We start from the raw sequence: 20,652 nt of genomic DNA, 5'->3' as shown, positions 1-20,652 counted from the left end.
TGGCTCACAATTTCAAAAACTGATAAAGCTGTTTTTTACAAGCGAAGAATGTTCAATACTTTCCCTCCCCCCTTCACTCAAACTTCTTGTAACAATGATCCACGGAATCCACCTGTTCACCTCCTGCTGAACCTACAGCCCCATCCCTCCACCCTACCATTTGGAGATCTGCACTGAGAGTGTGTGATCTCAATGAAGTAACACATGATATTCTCACCACCAGATTCGACAAACACTTTTCAGTAGTTACCCCATTTTGACTCACTGTTGCCCTGAAACTATTTCCTTGACATACCTGAGTGCACTCACTTGGCTCCCCACTTCCTGTTCTCATCTTTTCTGTCACCTATGAAGTTTCCCCCCAGCTATTCCTTAAATGCTGGTCTTCTCTGGAGGTGGCGCTCTTCAGCCACTTCAAGCTTCTATATCATTATTTCTCACCTTTAAAACCTATCTAATATTTCCCTTTGCTGTATCTGACGACAAATTTTCAGGATCCTCTACCATTTACCCTGATATTCCACATAGGAGACTTGTTTTAAGTTGGGACACTTTAATAATAGAAGTCAATCTATTTTCTCTATATCCTCAAAAGATTTTCTAATTCTTTGTTTCTATAGTTTGTATCATATATGTAAATATTTCTTTTGTTTTTCAAATAAATCCTTAATACTGAAAATGATTTTTTTCTTTTTGTAAGTTTATTTTGAGAGAGACAGCAAGTGAGCATGCGCAGAGTAGGGGCAGAAAAGTGGGGGAGGGGGAGGGAGAGAGGGAGAGAGGGAGAGAGGGAGAGAGGGAGAGAGGGAGAGAGGGAGAGAGGGAGAGAGGGAGGGGGAGAGGGAGAGAATGAATCCCAAGCAGGCTCTACACGGTCAGGGCAGAGCCCAAGGCGGGGCTTGAGCTCACTAACTGTTGAGATCATGACTTGAGCCAAAATCAAGAGTCAGATGCTTAACCAACTGAGCCACCCAGGAGCGCCTAAAAATGAGGTTTTTCAATCCAACAACAGAAGAATCAACTCTGCCCTGAAAAACCATTGCTCTAAACAATCTTTTCCGAGATAGGCTCTTGCATTCACGCAGCTTCAGCTACTTCTGTACCAATGACTCTCAAACATTTCTAGCTTCAACATAGTTTACTCCTTTACGAACATCCTAAGGCACCTCAAACTTAGGACTAAAATAGATTTTGTCATCATTTCTTCTGAAAGAGCTATTTCCCTTCATTCTTCTCTCCCCTTTATTCTTTATGAATTACTGTTACCATTATATATCTTGTCACCATGTAAGAGCCTAGAAGTCCTCCTTAAATACCACACATATGCCTTATCTGAGCCATCACTAAGTGCTACCAAATATTCTATCTCCAGATATTTCTCAGATTCACCCCCATTTTCCATCCTTTTAACCACCGTACCAGTTAAGTCTCCATCATCTGAGTTACTGAAAACGTCTCTGACTAGTCTCCCCCCCTCTTATCTTGTCCTCCTCAAATTTATTCTCCACACATGGAACACGACGATCTATCTTAAATGTATGTCTAAAAAGAGCATCTAATTTAAAGCCCTTCAGTGGCTGGGTCTGTTGCCTAGAGAAATTAAGTTTAACAGAATATTCAAACTCTCACATGATCCAGCTCATGCCTAGGTCTGTAGCTCATTCTGGTCAGTGAATTCCTCACACTTGACATGAGAACCACACTGCAGTCTTCAGGTGCATTTTGGCCTGATGTCTATTTTTATAACATTTCACTGGAACACAGCTACACCCATTCCTTTACGTATTGCAGCAGAGCTGAGTTGCAACAGATTATATGGCCCTCAAAGCCTAAAGCATTCATTGTCTTTTGCTTAAAAGATTAAAATCTGTTGACCCCTGCTCTATACTCCAGAACTATCGAGCAGTTAGCGTTAAATAAACCAGCTGTGCCTTTTCTATTTCCCATCTTGTACTTTTGCTCCTGCTGTCCTGCCCAACTCAGAATGTGCCTTTGCCCTGCCCACCAATCCTGCCCTGTCAGATTAGGCCTTCGTCCTGTGCGTCCAATATACCCTGTCCATTCTTCGAGTAGTCTGTTTACCACGCTGTGTTAGAATTATCTGTGTACTTTATTAGTGACTTTAGGTACTACTCCTTAGATCGTATTTTTTTTTAATTTATTATTTTTTTTAAGTAGGCTCCACGTCCAACGTGGGGGCTTGAACTCATGACCTAGAGATCAAGAGTCACATGCTCTACCGTCTGAGACAGCCGGGAGGCCCCACTGTGGGGCTGTTAAAGGCAAGCAAAGACTGCATCCTGAGATTTCTACCACAGATGATAACATTAAATACTTGAAAGAATGGACAAGTGAACAAAAATAACACCTTAACTGCACACAACCTAAAAATCATCCCTGGCTTACAGAAGTTTTAAAGAAAAACTTTTCAATGCCAAAAGCCATTGTAACTTTCTATCGTTTTAAAGATACGTTGTAGTCAAAATCTAAGTTTTCCTTGGGTCCCTAGGGAGAAACCTCCACTGAAACCATACCGATACCCCTTATTTTAGAGTTAAGTTTTCCAATCTAAAACTCTTTGTCATTTTCCTACAAAATATAAAGCTGAACATGTTTTACCTTTTCCAAATCAGTAAATCTCTCCTGTAGTTGTCTCTTCTCCATCTCTACTTTTGCTAGTAAGATTTTGCCATTCTTTAAGTCTTCTTCTAGGCCAGATATTCTACCTAAAATTGCAACATTTTAAAAACAATAAGCCCACAAAGTATATATATGTTAAATTAAGAATAAAAATTTTTGAGAAGTTTCATAATTGTTGGTAGAGTGCTTTATGGCTAAGTCAACTGGAACCCAAACCGTCACTTTGGGAGGTGGTTTTTGGTAATTTAAAATATTTCACACTATTTGAAAGCAAACCTTCTATTCATAAAATTTTCTATCAATGCATTCCGTATGTTATGCTTCACATAACAGAGTAGTATATTCAGAAATGTGCTATTCCAGCACATACATCCATCATCTAAAGTTATTTCCGAAATATAAATCATCAAGATGAATTCAAGTGCAATCTCTACTTTATAATACCTTGTAAGTCATTAATTATCTCTGATCCGTGGGTTCGGTCCCTCCTTTCAGATTCTAGAACTGACTGAAGATTGATAAAGTCCTTTTCAAGTTTTAACTTGGCAGTCTCCAGCAGACAATTTTTATCTTGAAGATCTCTATTGTTAGATTCCAGCTGCTGAATCTGTTTTGTACTTTCTGCCTGGGTTTTTCTTAATCGGGCTGCAGTATCAGATTCTGTTCTCAGCAAAGCATTGGTTTCATCCAGCTGTTATTCCATTCAAAATCAAACAGACAACAACAAACACGAGTGTATATGATGAAAATACTTCTGTTTATCAGCCTGTTACAAACTAAAGTAAGAAACAAACCTCAAAATAGTTTCCTAATGATTTCCCTTTAAAATCAGAGGCAAAGGCCTTTCTGTAACATTTCCAATTAAAATTAGTAAGTTATCATCAAGAAAATTCAATATCCTATTACAAATGGAGATTGACCTACTTGTCTCTGGAGTTGATTTACTTTCTCAGTGGATATTTGAGAGTTCTGATTCCTTTTTTTCAAATCTTCAAGTTGATCCTTTAAACTGTTAACTGTGATTAAAAAAAAGCATTTCAGTGGCAAGCTTCGACAACACACACGTACATACACATTTAATTTTTTTTCTTGGTAAGTATTTAATATTCTACACCACAAACCATCGTTTTCCAAATTTCGTTTCTTGTCTGCTTCGTGATCAGCTTTCCGCTGATATTCTGCATTTTTGTGCTGAAGAAGTGCCTTTTCTCTTTCTAATTGTCTTAATGCTGATTCCACATTTTTCCTTAAGGTAATCTGAAATAATGCTTAAAGTTACTATCAAAGGAAAGTATGTATAAAAATCAAATGAAAACACTATTTTAGTATTTCAAGCAGATAAAAAAGAACTTTAAAAAAGGCTGTAACTGCTGTTTTGTTAAAACTTACAGTAACGTTTTCCATTACTTTCAAAATAGCACACCTCTCTTAAATTATTAAGACCATACTGTTAATGGTTTACTACTGAAAGTCAAACTTTCCGTAACTTCCATTACCACTGAACCATCTTCACTTAATATAAACTATAGATCTGAAATGTTAGGAACAGAAATTTAAAAGAAGAAACAATGGTCACTTTCTGTTGTTAAGCCAAGTAACTGACACAAATGCAAATTTTTTTTACGTGAAGTATCTACACATTCTAAATTCACTCAAGTTTGCAAACCCATAACAAAATGAGGCTTATCACCAAGGTTATCCTGTAACCTGTTCGCCAGTGCAACATAAGGTGGGTCTTACTATATATCAAGATGGGTGTTAATATGGTTCTAAGACAACTCCCTGCAGGGAAGGCAGGCATCACAACTTGTAGCAAACAAAACTTTTAATGAAAAGCATACAGCAACTTTACCTCCTCTTCTAGCTCCTTTGCTACCTTCTCAAGGCGAGTATTAACAGATCTAAAGGATTTCAAAAGAAACAGTGATTTACAATAAAAACATTTACTTAGTATAAATTCAAAGATGATCATATAATTATAACTCTTCCTTTTTGGTAAAACGTTTGAACTTAAATTTTAAAAGACAACATTTCGTTATCTAAACAACATACTTGCACTTCTGCTCTAATTCTTCTTTGGCTTGTATCTCAGTGCTAAGGTGTTCTTCTAACGTGTATAGTTTTTTCTGAATCTGTCCGGAAACAAGAAACTACAATTATAAATTTTGGTCACATTTAAAATATGAGAGGCTTAAAGAGAAGGATAAGCTGTTTTTTAAGCTTCATATAAGATCCTTTACAGGTACAGTTTTTGTACCTTCTTAATGTGACTTTTACCAACATAAGGAAAAAATTCTCCATCTCTTGCTTTCTATGTATATAAACATTACGTAAATATACGAGTGAGACGCTCTAATCTTGGCAGAATTCTTCTATGACGCCAAGTCTCTCATTCATTATGAATAAAGGATACCCTCTGATATGCTCCACTGTTCTTCTGCAGATTATTTATGTAAAAATACTGTCACACAGTGTACTTACAAGATGAAAAGGTCTATATTTGAAACAAATATTTGGAATATTTAACTGCACTTGCTCAAAAATACATTACTTCTCTTAAAAATGAGAATTTAAGTTCTTCTTTATATCTTTCTACACAGTGCCGGGAACACTACTATAAGGAGTTACGGTCAGTAAGTCTTCCAGGAATGACGGCTAATTGATTATAAGTCATTTCCTTGCCATGCTTTACATCTTCTTCTAGGCCAGATATGTTGATCTTTAAACCAACTGCAATTATATTACGTACTAAATAATCCATTTTTGGAGCATCATTACCTTCATAAAGGGCTCAACTTTTTGAGTGCCTTTTATGCCTTAGGTACCATGTTAGGCACTTTACAAATACTGTCTCAACAACCCTAACAACAACCCTAAAAAGGTGGTAGGTAGTGTTGTATGTACTCAATAAAGAAACTGAACCTCAAAAAAGGTGAGTAACTCTCTAGATGGCTTAGCTAATAAGTGGCTGTGCCAAAAAATCAATCCAAGTCTATTAGATTCCAAGGCCAATATTCTTTCTAGTGATTAGGTTTCTTTAAGAAACTCATGGTTTCTTAAATATTTTATACATCTTAAGCAAAACTATCATTTTTCCCTAATAAGAACACACAGGCCAATGAACAAGTCATGTTTAACTACTTTTGGCTATTATTACATTAGTATAATTTGATCACGCTTATTTTCACTTGTTCATTCAAAATTCTTACTATCAGTTATATATCCTTAATAAATAAAAATAAGAAAATTACATAATAGATACTTAAACAATAAATCCATAGGGGCAATAATAAAAGAAATACTTGGTAGAAACAAGGCTGGGAACTTCTCTCTTAAGTAGATGTAGCACTCCAAATGCTAGGTGGAAAATGGCTCTATCAAAACATTGTCAGAGGGATGTGTTTTTCTCAGTTTTTCAACATAAGTGACATCAACATACCTCTTGGCTTTCCTATTTAAAACAAAACAAAAAGGAAATCTAAAATGTATGCATGCTTTATAAAATTCCTAAAATAAATCACGCCAAAATTATCTAACCAATCTTTTTACTTTCTATAAATTTTAAGGAGAAAATGTTAGCATCCTCATTAACGTGTATGCGTGCGCACGATTTACTTTTGTGTATGGTTACAAATTATAGAGGCTGCAAAATATTGTTAGTTTGATAAAATTAACCTTTGTTTGAATTCATTCCCACTCAAAATATTAATTTCTCCACAATTTCTGTACCCTTATAGCTTATTATCTATATTCTTTTAGAGTACTAAGATTATAAAATTTTCTGAGATTGTAGATGTTTATAAACCTATCACTTTTTTGCTATTAAAACTATGCCTAAAAGCTATGTTTAATTCATCTTTTTACTAGCCACCTATCTTCCACAATACTACCTGTCAAATAAATCCATCATCTCAATGTTTTGTGAACTGTATTACAAAAAAGAACACCAGAAAATGGTTCAAAAAGTAGCATCAAATGAACTTTTTAAACACATGGATATTACTAAATTAGTCGAACATGTGACTAAATAGTAAACATTTGTACATACTTCATTTTTCCTTGACTGTATTGAATCATTTTCTCTGCAAGATGGAGAGTCACTTAATAACCTAGAGGGAAACACAGGAGATAAATTCTTTGCATGTCATTTTAATCCATTTTCTAATATCCCCAAATTATTCTCATAATTAAACTCCAACCACAAAGATTTCTCTTTTTTACTTCAACATATTTTAAATGAAGCACTGTTTTCCCCCTTTAGACATTTATATCATTCTCAATAATTTAAAATGCTGCACTTGTTCTGCCCCCCCCTCTTATCTGATGTTCTAGTCTTCATCTCATTTTGAGTTCCTAGAACTATCTTATCTAGATATCTTCTAAAAAAGAGACCCCTCTCCACCTTTTCAAAGATAACATCTCTTGATTCCCAGGTCTTAATACATAAGTCATCACTTCTATTTAAATATCAGTATCTCACTTTAACTGGGTCCTTCCTCACTGCCTATAAATATGCTTGGGTTTCTCCAGGCACTCATATCCTCATCTCGGTGAGCATGACAAGAGTTTTGAGAGTACTACCGTTGGCAGGGTGTCCAACTCATCCTGGTCTACCTAGAATTTTCTCAGTTTCAGCATGAAAGTCCCTGGTCACATCCCAGGAAGCCCCTCGGTCCTGGGCAAACCATAATGGTTGGTCACCCCTACCATTCCATACATGGAAGTACCAAGTTTCTCAAATATGTTTCTCCAATGTCTTTAATGCCTCGCTACGTGTCAAAGTCAAAAGTCCCTCAGTATAGCACACAATAATCACCTGCTGCTTAACTCCAACAATTTTTAATCTTTACACCCAATACTCACTGCAATCAGTATTTACTGGTCTTGTGCCAGGCTCTGTGCTACAAGGAGAGATTGTAGGCAAAACATTCGCAATCTCATTAGGTCTTCCAAATGATCAAAATACAGCAATAAGCACTTTGTGTTTGAGCCCTAGGACCACGCTACTCTGTCCCAACGCGTGCTAACACACCACACTTTGGCTTCCATGGTTCACCTGCCCACAACTGTCACCTAACCTCCCCACATCTCGGCCACTCAAAACCCTTTCTTGTTTTTACAAATGCCACCCCTTCCCTGAGGTCTTACCTGACTTCGTACCCTCACCCCAAAGATGTGACTTTTATTTTTCTTCAGAATCATTCTATTTGAACCACCTCAGATATTTTGGTGCCTTTCTTTTTTTCCTTTTTTAAATGTATGTATTTTTTAATGTTGTTTTTTTTTTTTTTGGTTTTTTTTTTTTTTTTTGAGAGAGAGAGAGAGAGAGAGCGCGAGCGTGAGCTGGGGAGGGGCAGAGAGAGAAAGGGGTACGGAGGATTTGAAGTGAAGCAGGTTCTGTGCTGACAGCAGAGAGCCCGATGAAGGGCTCAAACTCACAAACTGTGAGATCATGGCCTGAGCTGAAGCTGGATGCTCAACTGACTGAGCAACCCAGGTGCCCCAAGATTTATTTATGAGAGAGAGGGAGAGAGAGCAGGGGAGCAGCAGGCACAGCGGGGGGCGGGGGGGCGGGGGGGCGGGGGCGGGGAACAGAAGATCCGAAGCTGGCTCTGTGTGACAGCAGCAAGCCTGATTGGGCTCGAACTCACAAACTATGAAATCATGACCTGAGCCAAAGTCAGACACTGAACCAACTGAGCCACCCAGGTGGCCCAGTACCTTTCATAAGGCAAATATCACATTCTACCCTTCATTACGACTATATTATTCTCTTATATCCCTCATTAGTTGATAAGTTCCTTCAAAAATACGTATTTGGTCTTACTCTATATCCCCCAAAGAATACAGAACAGTGCCTTGCATTCATCTGTAACTGAATACAACATTCAGAAATAATGGAATTAAATGAAAAGTAACTTTTGAAAAAGTCAGCAGTTTAAAACAAATGAGCACTTTATCTTCTATAGTCCAGAGTATCACAGTAAGACAACTCTTACAGCACAATCTGAAAGCAATAAAAATGTAACAAATCACATACAAATTTTCTCTATAGTAGGTAAATCCTATAAAAGGCAGCTGATTTCCCACAAAAGCTTTAGGAATTGGGAAGGTTTCTACATCTCCTTTATCATCTTCGATGTCATCAAAGTTGCTGCTGTCTATGTCACTGCTGAGTTCAGGTACTACAGGAGCTGCCGCTGTTAGAAGAAAAGAAATGAATTGTTTTATGCATAATCCAAATATACACTAGCCACCCAGATTGTTTTATATCAATTACAATATGTGATTGTGTGATACCAGCACATGACATATTAATAATATATAACTAATCAATAACATTATGATTTACCATAGAAAATTTTGGTAACATGGTTTACATTTTATCATTTCAAAAAATGAAAACCTTATTAACTATTTATTACTATATCAGATCAGCTTTATCTATAGATAAATCTACTAAACAAGGAGAGGAATATGGTATTATTATAGGTACTAAAATTGAAAGCAGCAGTAACTTGCACATACATTCTTCAGTCTTCAGCTTTTTATACTCTGTAAGTAAAATATTTCTTACTCTTAAAATGAATTAATGTCAAAAATATATAAAGTTAAAATGAATTACTATGCTTATTCTAGTATTCATCAAAGTGTGCTCTCCATATAGTGATTTATTAATTCAAACTCATTCAAATTCAAGGCTACTTCCCTGATTCTGAAAGTTATTTGGATTCATAAAAAATGTGCCAAATTAAGAAATCTATTATAAAAGTATTAAGAAATATTGCTAATAAATACAAATTAGTTTAAGATATTGAGGAACATTAATTTAGTTATGAATATTGCCACAGAACAAATTTGAAATGAAACCTCCCAATTTAAAAGTAGTATCATTAAGAATATCAAACATGCTTATTAATTCAAAAGAGGAATCAATTTTTGAGATTTAAAATGTGATGGAATGGAAATATTTAAAGTTACTGACTTACTCTCTCTTATGTTATCCCAATTCCACTGATCATTCTTAAAGAAAGGATGTTGTTTGATTTCTTCTACCCCATTTCTCCCAAGTCGTACCTCCCTAAACAATACAAGTTAAGACTGTATTATAAAAAGATTATGAAAAAAACAAAAAAAAATAACTCTTATCTTGACAAGGATCAAAATAAGGATCACAAATGACTTTGAGATATCTTAAAAAAATTTTTTTAACGTTTTATTTATTTTTGAGACAGGGAGAGACAGAGCATGAACAGGAGAGGGTCAGAGAGAGGGAGACACAGAATCCGAAACAGGCTCCAGGCTCTGAGCTGTCAGCACAGAGCCCGACGCAGGGCTCGAACTCTCGGACCGCAAGACCATGACCCGAGCCGAAGTCGGCCGCTTAACCGACTGAGCCACCCAGGTGCCCCGAGATATCTTTATCAAAAGTTTCAAGCTTAAGCGTTTTTCAAAAACAAGCAATGCCAATTTTATAATATATGATCTCTCTAGATTAAAAGGACTGTATAGTAAATGCCATGGAAAAGAAAATGTATTTCCCTCTGTAGTTTGTATCAAACAAAAGTACACATGAGGCTTTCAAGTAAAAATATTCATCTGCATGGGCCAAAACTGCATGACCAACTTCATGATGGAAAACGAACACAGGTCTAACTTTGATACAGAAGAGTTATTCAAAGCCTCTCTAATAAAAATGTTATTTTAAAAATCTCTTAAAAAGAATTCACACATTGCTAGAAGCTATCAGTATTAACTCTGATGAACAATTTCATTCTTTGACCTTTTGAGTCTTCAATGAAGATTGTATGTACATAAAAAGCATCTTTTTTTTAAATATATGCCCCTGGAGCTATGTTTAATAGAAACAAAAAAAAACCTGTAAACTTTAGAGGGAAGTACTGCTAGCACAATGAGGGCATTAAATTCTTTTCAATAATGGAAAAGAAATTGAAAAGAAAATATCTTTTCTCCATCTACAATCATTCCTTGGACTGCACCACCACCCCGCAATAAATTGTTTAGGCAAATTTCTCATGAATGGTACTCCTTTCATTAACATGTGCTATATATCCTGTTTTATATTATACTTTTCAGCACAAATTATGGTCATCCTCATCAACCCATCTAGTCCCAAATCAAACACTATACAGGATCTGTTCTGAGTTTATCAGCATGGATTGGTAATCAGATATTAACAAATCTTGTAATTGATAAACATATTAAAATGACTAACCTCTCTAATGAGAAAAACTAACAATGCTTCAGATGGAAATAAAATCATGATATTCAGTTTGATGAGAATGAAGAAGTAACTATAATCAACAGATATACACCCTGATGTGACTTCTCTGGGTGTCAATTTTGCAACATCAACTCATTGTAATTAATTTTTTAATTACCATCCAAGTTAGTTAGCATATAGTACAGCAGTGATTTCAGGAGTAGATTCCTTAATGTCCCTTTCCCATTTAGCCCATCTCCCCTCACAATCCCTCCAGCAACCCTCTGTTCCCTATATTTAAGAGTCTCTTATGTTTTGTCCCCCTCCCTGTTTTTATATTATTTTTGTCCCTTCCCTTATGTTCATCAGTTTTGTATCTTAAATTCTTCATTATGAGGGAAGTCATATATTTGTCTTTCTCTAATTTTGCTTAGCATAATACCCTCTAGTTCCATCCACGTAGTTGCAAATGGCAAGACTTCATCCTCTTTGATTGCCGAGTCATACTCCATTGTATATATAGATCACATCTTCTTTATCCGTTCATCCATCGATGGACATTTGGGCTCTTTCCATCCTTTGGCTATTGTTGATCGTACTGCTATAAACATTGGGGTGCATGTGCCCCTTTGAAACAGCACACCTGTATTCCCTGGATAGATACCTAGTAGTGCAATTGCTGGGTTGTAGGGCAGTTCTATTAATTTTTTGAGGAACCTCCATACTGTTTTCCAGAATGGCTGCACCAATTTGCATTCCCACCAGCAGTGCAAAAGAGATCTTCTCTCTCCACATCCTCACCAACATCTGTTGTTGCCTGAGTTGTTAGCCATTCTGACAGGTGTGAGGTGGTATCTCATTGTGGTTTCAATTTGTATTTCCCTGACGATGAGTGATGTGGAACATTTTTTCATGTGTTGGTTAGCCATCTGGATGTCTTCTTTGGAGAGGTGTCTATTCATGTCTTTTGCCCATTTCTTCACTGGGTTATTTGTTTTTCTCGGTGTTGAGTTTGATAATTGTCAACTGCCTTTTAGTTTTGCTAATTGTTTCCTTCCTTGTGCAAAAGCTTTTTATTTTGATGGTCCTAATAGTTCATTTTTGCTTTTGCTTCCCTTGTCTCCGGAGACATACTGAGTAAGAAGTTGCTGTGGCCGAAGCCGAAGAGGTTTTTCCCTGCTTTCTCCTTGATTTTGATGGCTTCTTACATTGAGGTCTTTCATCCATTTTGAGTTTATTTTTGTATATGGTGTAAGAAAGTGGTCCAGGTTCATTTCTCTGCATGTTGCTGTCCAGTTTTTCCACCACCATTTGCTGAAGAGACTGTCTTTATTCTATCGGATAATCTTTCCTGCTTTGTCAAAGATTAGAGGGCCATATGTTTGTGGGTCCATTTCTGGGTTCTCTATTCTGTTCCATTGATAGTGTCTGTTTTTGTGCCAGTACCATACTGTCTTGATGATTACAGCTTTGTAGTATAGCTTGAAGTCGGGAATTGTGATGCCTCCAGCTTTGGTTTTCTTTTCAAGATTGCTTTAGCTATTCAGGGTCTTTTCTGGTTCCATACAAATTTTAGAATTGTTTGTTCTAGCTCTGTGAAGAATGCTGGTGTTATTTTGATAGGGACTGCAACATCAACTCATTTTAAAGTGTGTATCCTAGAATTCTACCTTCAAGATCTTATCCTCCAGAATACAGGCAAAGATATGAATACATGAGGACAGTCACTACAGGACTCCTTGTAACAGCAACTGGCTAACAATCAATATGGTTTGCTGAGAAATCACAGCACTTTTGAGCTCGAAATGCCCTCAGCTATCATTGATTGAATCTGACCCCATCATTTATGGGTAAGTAAAATAATTTCCCCCCAAAGTAAAATAATTTCCTTAAGATCATAATGCTAGTGTGTCAAGTTTGGACTGCAGTGCACACACCAGTTATAAATGTTGCCCTTTGATAGAATGACTCTTACCACAAATCTAAAAGAATTAAATAGAAAGGCCAAGGAAGAAACTCCAAAGAGTTTCTATCTTCTCCTTTTGAGGCAGGTTTTCACAACACTGTTCACCCATTTTGTTTTAAAAAAATATCGAATTTCCCAGGCAGACTTACTCATATTCAAATGCAAATATAAAAAGGTTGGGAAGGGGGCACTCCCAAGTCAAATACAAACAGCTTTTGAGATTATAACCAGTCAAGTATGTATCTGCACAAAACACCCTTCTCTCAAAAGATGTACAAATAAGAGTCCTATGGCTTAATTACTTTTAAGGATAAAATGTGAATAACATAAGCCTTATTTCTTTCAAATACATTATCTTACCAAGTTCTATTTTTCTCTTTTTAGACACGAAGGTTAAGGTCAGAGTTAAGATTTCAATGGGATTGCGCACACATAACGACGAGAGCAACCCAACACCAGGCCTAGCAGTAGGAAAAGCCTCATCCAGAATTAAATGCAATTTGGAAAAAGAGAACGAGATTTCGTATGCAAATAAGAGACAGCTATGCTTTCGTTTCTACGAATTTAGAAGTTAAGGGCTCTCTACAAAGAAATTCAATGTATATTACCTATCTGTTAAGAAGGCACAGATGAGATTCTTCGCATGTTTAGAAATTTCTGCATCTTCTGGGAAACACAGTGAGTTTTTATGATCCATAATTTTGCTATATGTTCCTACAAGTGAATCTGCATAAAATGGAGTATCCCCTAGAATTTCAAGAAAGAAGACACCGAGTGTAACAGAGAATGCAAATTAAACACTTTTCATAATATTTAAATATGTTAACTTTAAATTTGTCAAGTGCATGGAAGGACAAATGAATTCAAGATTTTTCTAGGGCCATTTTTAACTGCAACAGAGTCCTTTAAATGAAGTCCAGTTCTAACTAACCTGAGCAGGCAGGCACCAGAGTAGGCTCAGAATACTGTAAATCAGTGTCATTCAAACTCATTAAATTCAACTCTCAGAGTTGAAAACAACAGCAGGAATTTAAATGGTCCCTTCAAAGGTGTCATGTGAGTTCCTCCAAAGTACATTATTTTCTAAATCCCTAGAAGACTTCAGGCAAATCCTAGAATATATTCTACTTTCAAAAGATTACAAAATACACCTAATGTATCATCAGTTTGGGCCAGAGGTGGGGAGAATGGACAGCTACCAGGGAACACACTCTGCATATAAAGCAATGGAGGGGCGCCTGGGTGGCTCAGTCAGTTGAGCATCGGACTTCGGCTCAGGTCATGATCTCACAGTTGGTGAGTTCGAGCCCCGCATCGGGCTCTGTGCTGACCGCTCAGAGCCTGGAACCTGCTTCGGATTCTGTGTCTTCTCCTGTCTCTGCCCCTCCCATGCTCATGCTGTCTCTCTCCCTGTCTCTCAATAATAAATAAACATTAAAAAAATAATAATAATAAATAAATAAAGGGATGCACTTCAGTAACAAAGGCCCAAAACGATGGAGGTCATACAATGACATGAGTTTAAGCATAGCAAGATCAGTACTACATACACGAGATGGTCACCAAGAGAAAACAACTTAGGCCAAAAAATGGTCCATGGCTAATTATTATTCAAATTTGAGACTTCAAAATATTCTCATTTTTTTTTTCATTAATAATCATACTCAACTATCCCACAGATTTCACAGATTTTCCGCTATCAATTTTTTTAGGGACATCCTCTAGAAAATAAATTCTTCAATTTCTAAAAATATATTTTCAACTCTGAAGTTATTTCATAAAACATTATCAGTCTTATCACACTTGCCCCAGAAAGTAGATTTAGCTATATCTGCCCTCATCCCCAAGCCAGATGATTCAGTCATTGGCTTCCTTAGCCACAAGATATTTTTGTGACCCCAGTACTTTGGAATCAGAAATCTTAAGAATGAAAGTGATGATATAAAAAAAGTTTTGGACTACATGAGCCTTTCAAATTTTGATTTGGTCACAGTGAAAGAAATTATTAAATATGCCTCTGAGTTTTCTGAGAATGAAATACTATTATAAAATATTTTTATCTTGATAGTCAAATAGGTCAATAACTATTAACGATTTTACTAGATTTACTAACCATAGATAAATACAACAGAAGAAACACAGTTGACAAGAATCAATTAGGTAACAATTACATAAACTAAAGAGTACTTTTAATCCTCTATTATTATTGAAACAAATATTAACAGCTTTACATTTAAAATATTTACAACAAATACTTGGTCAAGAAAATCTTGGACTGGAGGCCCACTGCAGCTGTATACTTGCTTCTTATTCTAACACTGTCTTCATACAAAAAGGTCTACTGAAAGATTATTTCCAGCAGTATACTTTTAATTCCTTTTATAATCCACTAAATCACTGTGTCAGTACAAGGCTTGGTTTTAATTTTCCAATAACAACCTGTCATAACTGATAAAACTAACTCCACATTTTAAAAAATTCCACTTCTTTCCACAGCACACAATTAATTTCCTCATATTTTCAAATTCTTCACTTAAAACTAAAGTGGTATCAGGTGGGTTTTTAAAAACAGAACCAGTTAAAATATTTACTTACCCACCAGCATCTCAAAAAGGAAAACACCCACAGACCACCAATCACATTCTCGCCCATAGTAACCATCACCCCCTTGTGATTTGAGAACCTCAGGTGAAATATAATCAGGTGTTCCAACTGCTGTATCACAATGCACCATGCCTGTCTGGGTAGAGAGCAGAGATCAAGAAAAACAGTTGTATGTAAAACCATAGACACATAAATGCAACTAACTCATTTATTATTATATACATAGTGGCTACAAATTGCTACCAATAGAGCTTCATTGCTGATATAGCTTTAGGAGGACAGGAGGTAAATGTATCACGAAATGCTTAGAAGTGTCAGGATTACGGGAATTCAACTCTAAAATACAGGAGGCTTCATCGATGAAAGAAGTAAAAAGTGGTACACTGCATGGGAATTCCATGCAAATCAACACCTTTTGTTACTTTTTCTTACACTACTAATTAGTTAGGAGGGCAGTTACAAGGAAGTACAAAACATGATCTTAAGGCACTAACCTGGAGAAAAGAATTAGGAAGCTTTGGTATTTTCAAAGGAACCGGCAGTATTTAAGATTACAAAGAGCCTAGTTTGGAGGCTGGATAAAAACGGTTCTTATTATTAAGAAAAAAAATGGGGGAAATAGATCTAATGTTTAAATTAAAAGATCTTAACAGTTTGAAAGCTATACCACCAAGCTGCATATTTAGAAATACAGAGCTGTGGCACGAAGGTTATTTGACAAAATGATAAAAACACCATTATCTGTGTTTAGTTTTGGTGTGTAATAAGATACTCCCTATCTGCTGTCTTTTTGACAAGGACAAGAACTATCATAAATACAAGTACGTGTGTGCGTGTTGTAGCATATATATGTGTGTATGTTTGTATACGTGTGTGGGCTGTAAAATTAAATCAGTATAACAATATAACACTAAATAATACTCATTCACCTTTAGCTCTGTCCAAACCTGCTAAGATTTTATAGATGAATTTAAATGCCCTCCATTTCCTTTCCCCGCCCAGTGAAAAGTATGTCACCCACGCTGCTCATAAGGAAGCTACATAAATTCCCCCATACTAAGTATTAGGACTTTTCTTTGGGAAAAGGAAGTTCCATGTATTTTATAAATATGATTTATGTCAATGTATTTAATAGCAATAAAATATGTTAATCATAGGAAATTAATTTCAAAAACAATCTTTTCATTCCTCATATTAGCAACAATTCAATCATTTTACTTTCCCAAGAATATAGCAAATAGAGCATAAAAGCCATTTTAGTTTGAATACAAATAAAATAAAAGTTCTGAAAATAATGGGGCAAATTATGAGGGTGATAATTTGTATGGATCAGTACTTAGGATAAAAGATGAAAAAATCAGTACCTGACTTCAAAATGCAGAGCATAAAATCAATTTTTATCATGGACTATCCTAAACTTCTACTAGAGGCAACATTAAGAGATTTATTTATTTATTTATTTATTTATTTATTTATTTATTTACTATTTCAGAGAGAGAGAGAGAGAGAGAGAGAGAGAATGAATCCCAAGTAGGCCCTGCACTATCAGCCCGGGTGGAACCTGAGGCAGGGCTCAATTCCACAAACTGTGAGATCATGACCTCAGCCAAAATCAAAAGTTGGCCACCCAACCGAATCACTCAGGTGCCCCAGAAATTAGACTTAAAAAAAAAATTAGTTAGCATTCAAAGGTTTAGAGGAAGGAGAGGAAAGGGTAAGATACAAAAGTAACTGGCATAAAGTTAGGCTGTAAAGGCTTGGATAAGTCAGGCTTGAAAGGAGGGCCCACGACATGACAGCTAGGGCAGAAAAAGAGCGAAAGTAAAGAAACAAGAATGACGTCATATAAAGCAAATTCAAGAAATGCAGTGAAGTCCCGATCAGCTAACAGTAAAGCTTCACAACAATGAAGACAGGAAAGGTAAGATGGAGACCAAGTTTAATAATCACTTGCAGAATTCTTTCACAGGACTAAAGAACTGAGTTAACAGCACTCTGCTTTTGGAAAAATATTCCAACCATAGTTTCTGACCAGCATGTTGGAGGTTGAAATTGTTTTAAAAAAACATTTGGGAAAGATATTTTAAAATTATCTCCTGGAGAAGTTCTCATATTATATGAGCACAGAATCCACATTTATGACAAGTCTCTTAACGTATTCTAAAGAAATACAGGAAGGACAAACCAGAAACTAAAAAGACCTGGTTTACCTACGGGGTGGTGGGTGAGAGAACAGGGTGGAAAGAAGGAAGTATGGGAGTGGGTAGTAGGAGTAAGGAGGCAGGGATCCTTCTCTGAGCATGCAATTGTACAGTTTTAATCTTAAAACCAGGGAAATGTTTCACACATCTTAAGAACTATAAATAAACAATTAATATCAACCAGGATGTGTGTGACGGAGGTACACTAAATGGAATACATATAGTAAGAAATGAACCTGTTTTGTAAATTAACAACATAACCACAATAAATGGGGTAAGGATAAAAGAAATGACCTAAGTAACTTTGGGAAACAGTATCTTTAACATATGCTATAAGGCTAAACACAAAAGGAACTGCACAAAAAATAATACATTCTAATTAATAAATCTGTTTGTCACAGAGGTAGGAATTGGTAATTCTGAAATAATTTTAAGTGTATCCTAGAGGTGAACAAGTAGGTAAAGACAGTGTAGACAATGAGAGCCAGGTTTCTCATTGACTGAAAAAGCAATTATCAAACAGAAAGGAGGAGGATGCGAATGAACCCTGCGGTGTAGGACAAGAATCAGAATTATCAGTATGAACTCAGAACTTTTAGTAGCCTATATATACAGACCCATAAGTACAGAATTAAATACGAATGTGTGTGCATGTGGATTAGCACATATAGTCTATTTGGTACACACGTGTCTGCTGACCAGGCCTAGAAATAATGACACTCCAGGGGCAAGAAGCACATCAAGCGCCCAAATACTGATTTCTAAATACCATTCTTCTTTTTGTTAAGTTTTATGTATTTATTTTGAGAGACAGAGAGCGTGGGGTAGAGGAGGGGCAGAGAAGGAGAAAGAGAGAATCGCCAGCAGGGTTTGCACTGCCAGCAGACAGCCCGACATGGGGCTCGAACCCACGAACTGCGAGATCGTGACCTGAGCCGAAACCAAGAGTCAGACACTCAATCGACTGACTGAGCCACCCAGCCGCCCCTCTAAATCCCATTCTTGAATAAAAGAAATCTGAGCTTCTTAGAGAAGCAGCTGATTCCAGAGCTGGGACAGAGAAAATACAAGTCTTCGACTTACACTGCCAAAAAAGAAGAAAATGCTCCAAAAAGGAGGTGTGTCCAAAGGACATAGGAGTAACCTGAGGAGCTTTTGCAAGATAAGAAAACTCTGGGGTGAGTTTCAAGGTACGAGTAGGAATCTGCCAAGTAAACTGTATTCAACATCATATATGAAGGCCAGGAATCATGAAATTATTGATTTCATGGCACAAAAAACAACTAAATGTAATTTAAGACCCCTGAACCATAAGGTACAAAAGGTCAAATGATAGAGAATGAGGGTGAAAAGTGGAAGGGATCATGTCATCATAAGAAGCTTTGTATGATGGGGCACGTGGGTGGCTCAATCAGTTAAGCGTCTGACTTCGGCTCAGGTCATAATCTCACAGTTTGAGTTCAAGCCCCACATTGGGCTCTGGGCTGACAGCTCGGAGCCCAGAGCCTGCTTCAGATTCTATGTCTTCTTCTCTCTCTGCCCCTCCCCAATTGGTTCTCTATGTCTCTCAAAAAATAAACATAAAAAAAAATTTTTTTTTTTTAGAAAGAAAGAAAAAGAAAGAAAGAAAGAAAGAAAGAAAGAAAGAAAGAAAGAAAGAAAGAAAGAAAGAGGCTTCAAGTTCAAGCTAAGGAGTTTGAACTTTATTCAGTAGATGACAGAAATCTAAGCAGGAGAGCAACGTAAACGGGTATGTATTTTCAAAAACTTCCTCAAAAATACTTTAAATAGATCAGATTAAATGGTTGCTAAAATATATCTCGCATTTTATAATGGATAAAATATCATAAGTGGGGAGATTTACTAAAAACACAAAATCAGTCCATCACAAATCATGAGGTTGGTCCAGGAAACTATTCTTAAATGCTTCCTGTAATGGGGCACCTGGGTGGCTCAGTCGAGTGAGCATCTGACTCGGTTTCAGCTCAGGTCATGATCTAATGTTTCTTGGGTTCGAGCCCTGCATCAGGCTCTGTGCTGACAGCAGGGAGCCTACATGGGAATCTCTGTCTTCCTCTCTCTCTCCCAGTCCCTTCCCCACTCACATGCTATCTCTCTCAAAAATAAATAGACATTTATGGGGCGCCTGGGTGGCTTAGTCGGATGAGCGTCTGACTTCGGCTCAAGTCATGATCTTGCTGGGTTTGTGGGTTCAAGGCCCGCGTCAAGCTCTGTGCTAACAGCTCAGAGCCTGGAGCCTCCTTCAGATTCTGTGTCTTCTCCTCTCTCTGCCCTTCCCATGGTCATGCCGTCTCTCAATAATAAATAAACATTAAAACAAAAAAACCAGACATTTAAAAAATAATAATAAATGCTTCCTGTGAAAGTGGGAAAACTTGTAAATGGTGTTCTTAATTATCAGACACATTAAGGCCTCAGCTTGACTGCTACATAGGCAGGACTCTATTTGCTTCATTTTAATAATTAAAAATAAGTACTTGCACCAGGAGCTCCTTTCTCAAATAGGCACATCCCCTGCCTCATAACCTTGGGCTAGCGGAAAGCCCTACTTCTTCTTGTGTTCTATCTAAAAACAGCCCAACTGGTTTAGAAGCCCATCTCCGTTTGCACTACACAGCGCCCAAGGCACAAAAAGCTGCCTGTTATTCCAGTTATCTCCTGGGGTACCAATTATTACTTTCATTTGGGCTCTGGTTACAAAGCTGCATAGCTTTTGAATGGTCTGTCCCGACCTCATCCAAAAACCTGTTCTTCTTCATGGATAATTTTGCAGAAAATAGGGTTTTTTCAGAAACCCGAGTAGAAACACCTCCATTTTTAAAAACTGATGTCATTTCTAGAAGGGTTAAGAACAGTAACAATTTGCCAATTAGCTTTTAAAGAAGTATAGCCTCAATGTAATCAAATAGTATACACTAGAATATTCAGGGTTATAATTTTACATTATTTCTAGGTAATTTAAAACACTAATGTAAAATGTGCCTTAGAAGCTGGTA

General features: G+C 36.7%; 1 protein-coding gene across 5 annotated transcripts in view; it reads right to left on the bottom strand.

Moving 5' to 3' along the window:
* Nucleotides 1-20,652, bottom strand: part of ROCK2 (Rho associated coiled-coil containing protein kinase 2) — a 136,226-nt gene that overhangs the window by 27,223 nt on the left and 88,351 nt on the right. For all 5 annotated transcript variants that reach the window (XM_023252105.2, XM_006930517.5, XM_023252107.2 and 2 more), the window contains exons 6-17: nt 15,426-15,570; nt 13,439-13,577; nt 9,630-9,721; nt 8,681-8,840; nt 6,689-6,749; nt 6,080-6,091; nt 4,693-4,772; nt 4,493-4,541; nt 3,762-3,897; nt 3,565-3,656; nt 3,085-3,331; nt 2,620-2,726 (exon numbers count right to left, since the gene is read on the bottom strand). In XM_023252105.2, coding sequence (XP_023107873.1) covers nt 2,620-2,726; nt 3,085-3,331; nt 3,565-3,656; nt 3,762-3,897; nt 4,493-4,541; nt 4,693-4,772; nt 6,080-6,091; nt 6,689-6,749; nt 8,681-8,840; nt 9,630-9,721; nt 13,439-13,577; nt 15,426-15,570 — 1,320 coding nt within the window. The remainder of the gene's footprint in view (nt 1-2,619; nt 2,727-3,084; nt 3,332-3,564; nt 3,657-3,761; nt 3,898-4,492; nt 4,542-4,692; nt 4,773-6,079; nt 6,092-6,688; nt 6,750-8,680; nt 8,841-9,629; nt 9,722-13,438; nt 13,578-15,425; nt 15,571-20,652) is intronic.

The sequence above is a fragment of the Felis catus genome, chromosome A3 (genome assembly GCF_018350175.1).
Source record: "Felis catus isolate Fca126 chromosome A3, F.catus_Fca126_mat1.0, whole genome shotgun sequence".
Lineage (NCBI taxonomy): Eukaryota > Metazoa > Chordata > Mammalia > Carnivora > Felidae > Felis > Felis catus.
This window is presented reverse-complemented; position numbering and strand designations above follow the sequence as displayed.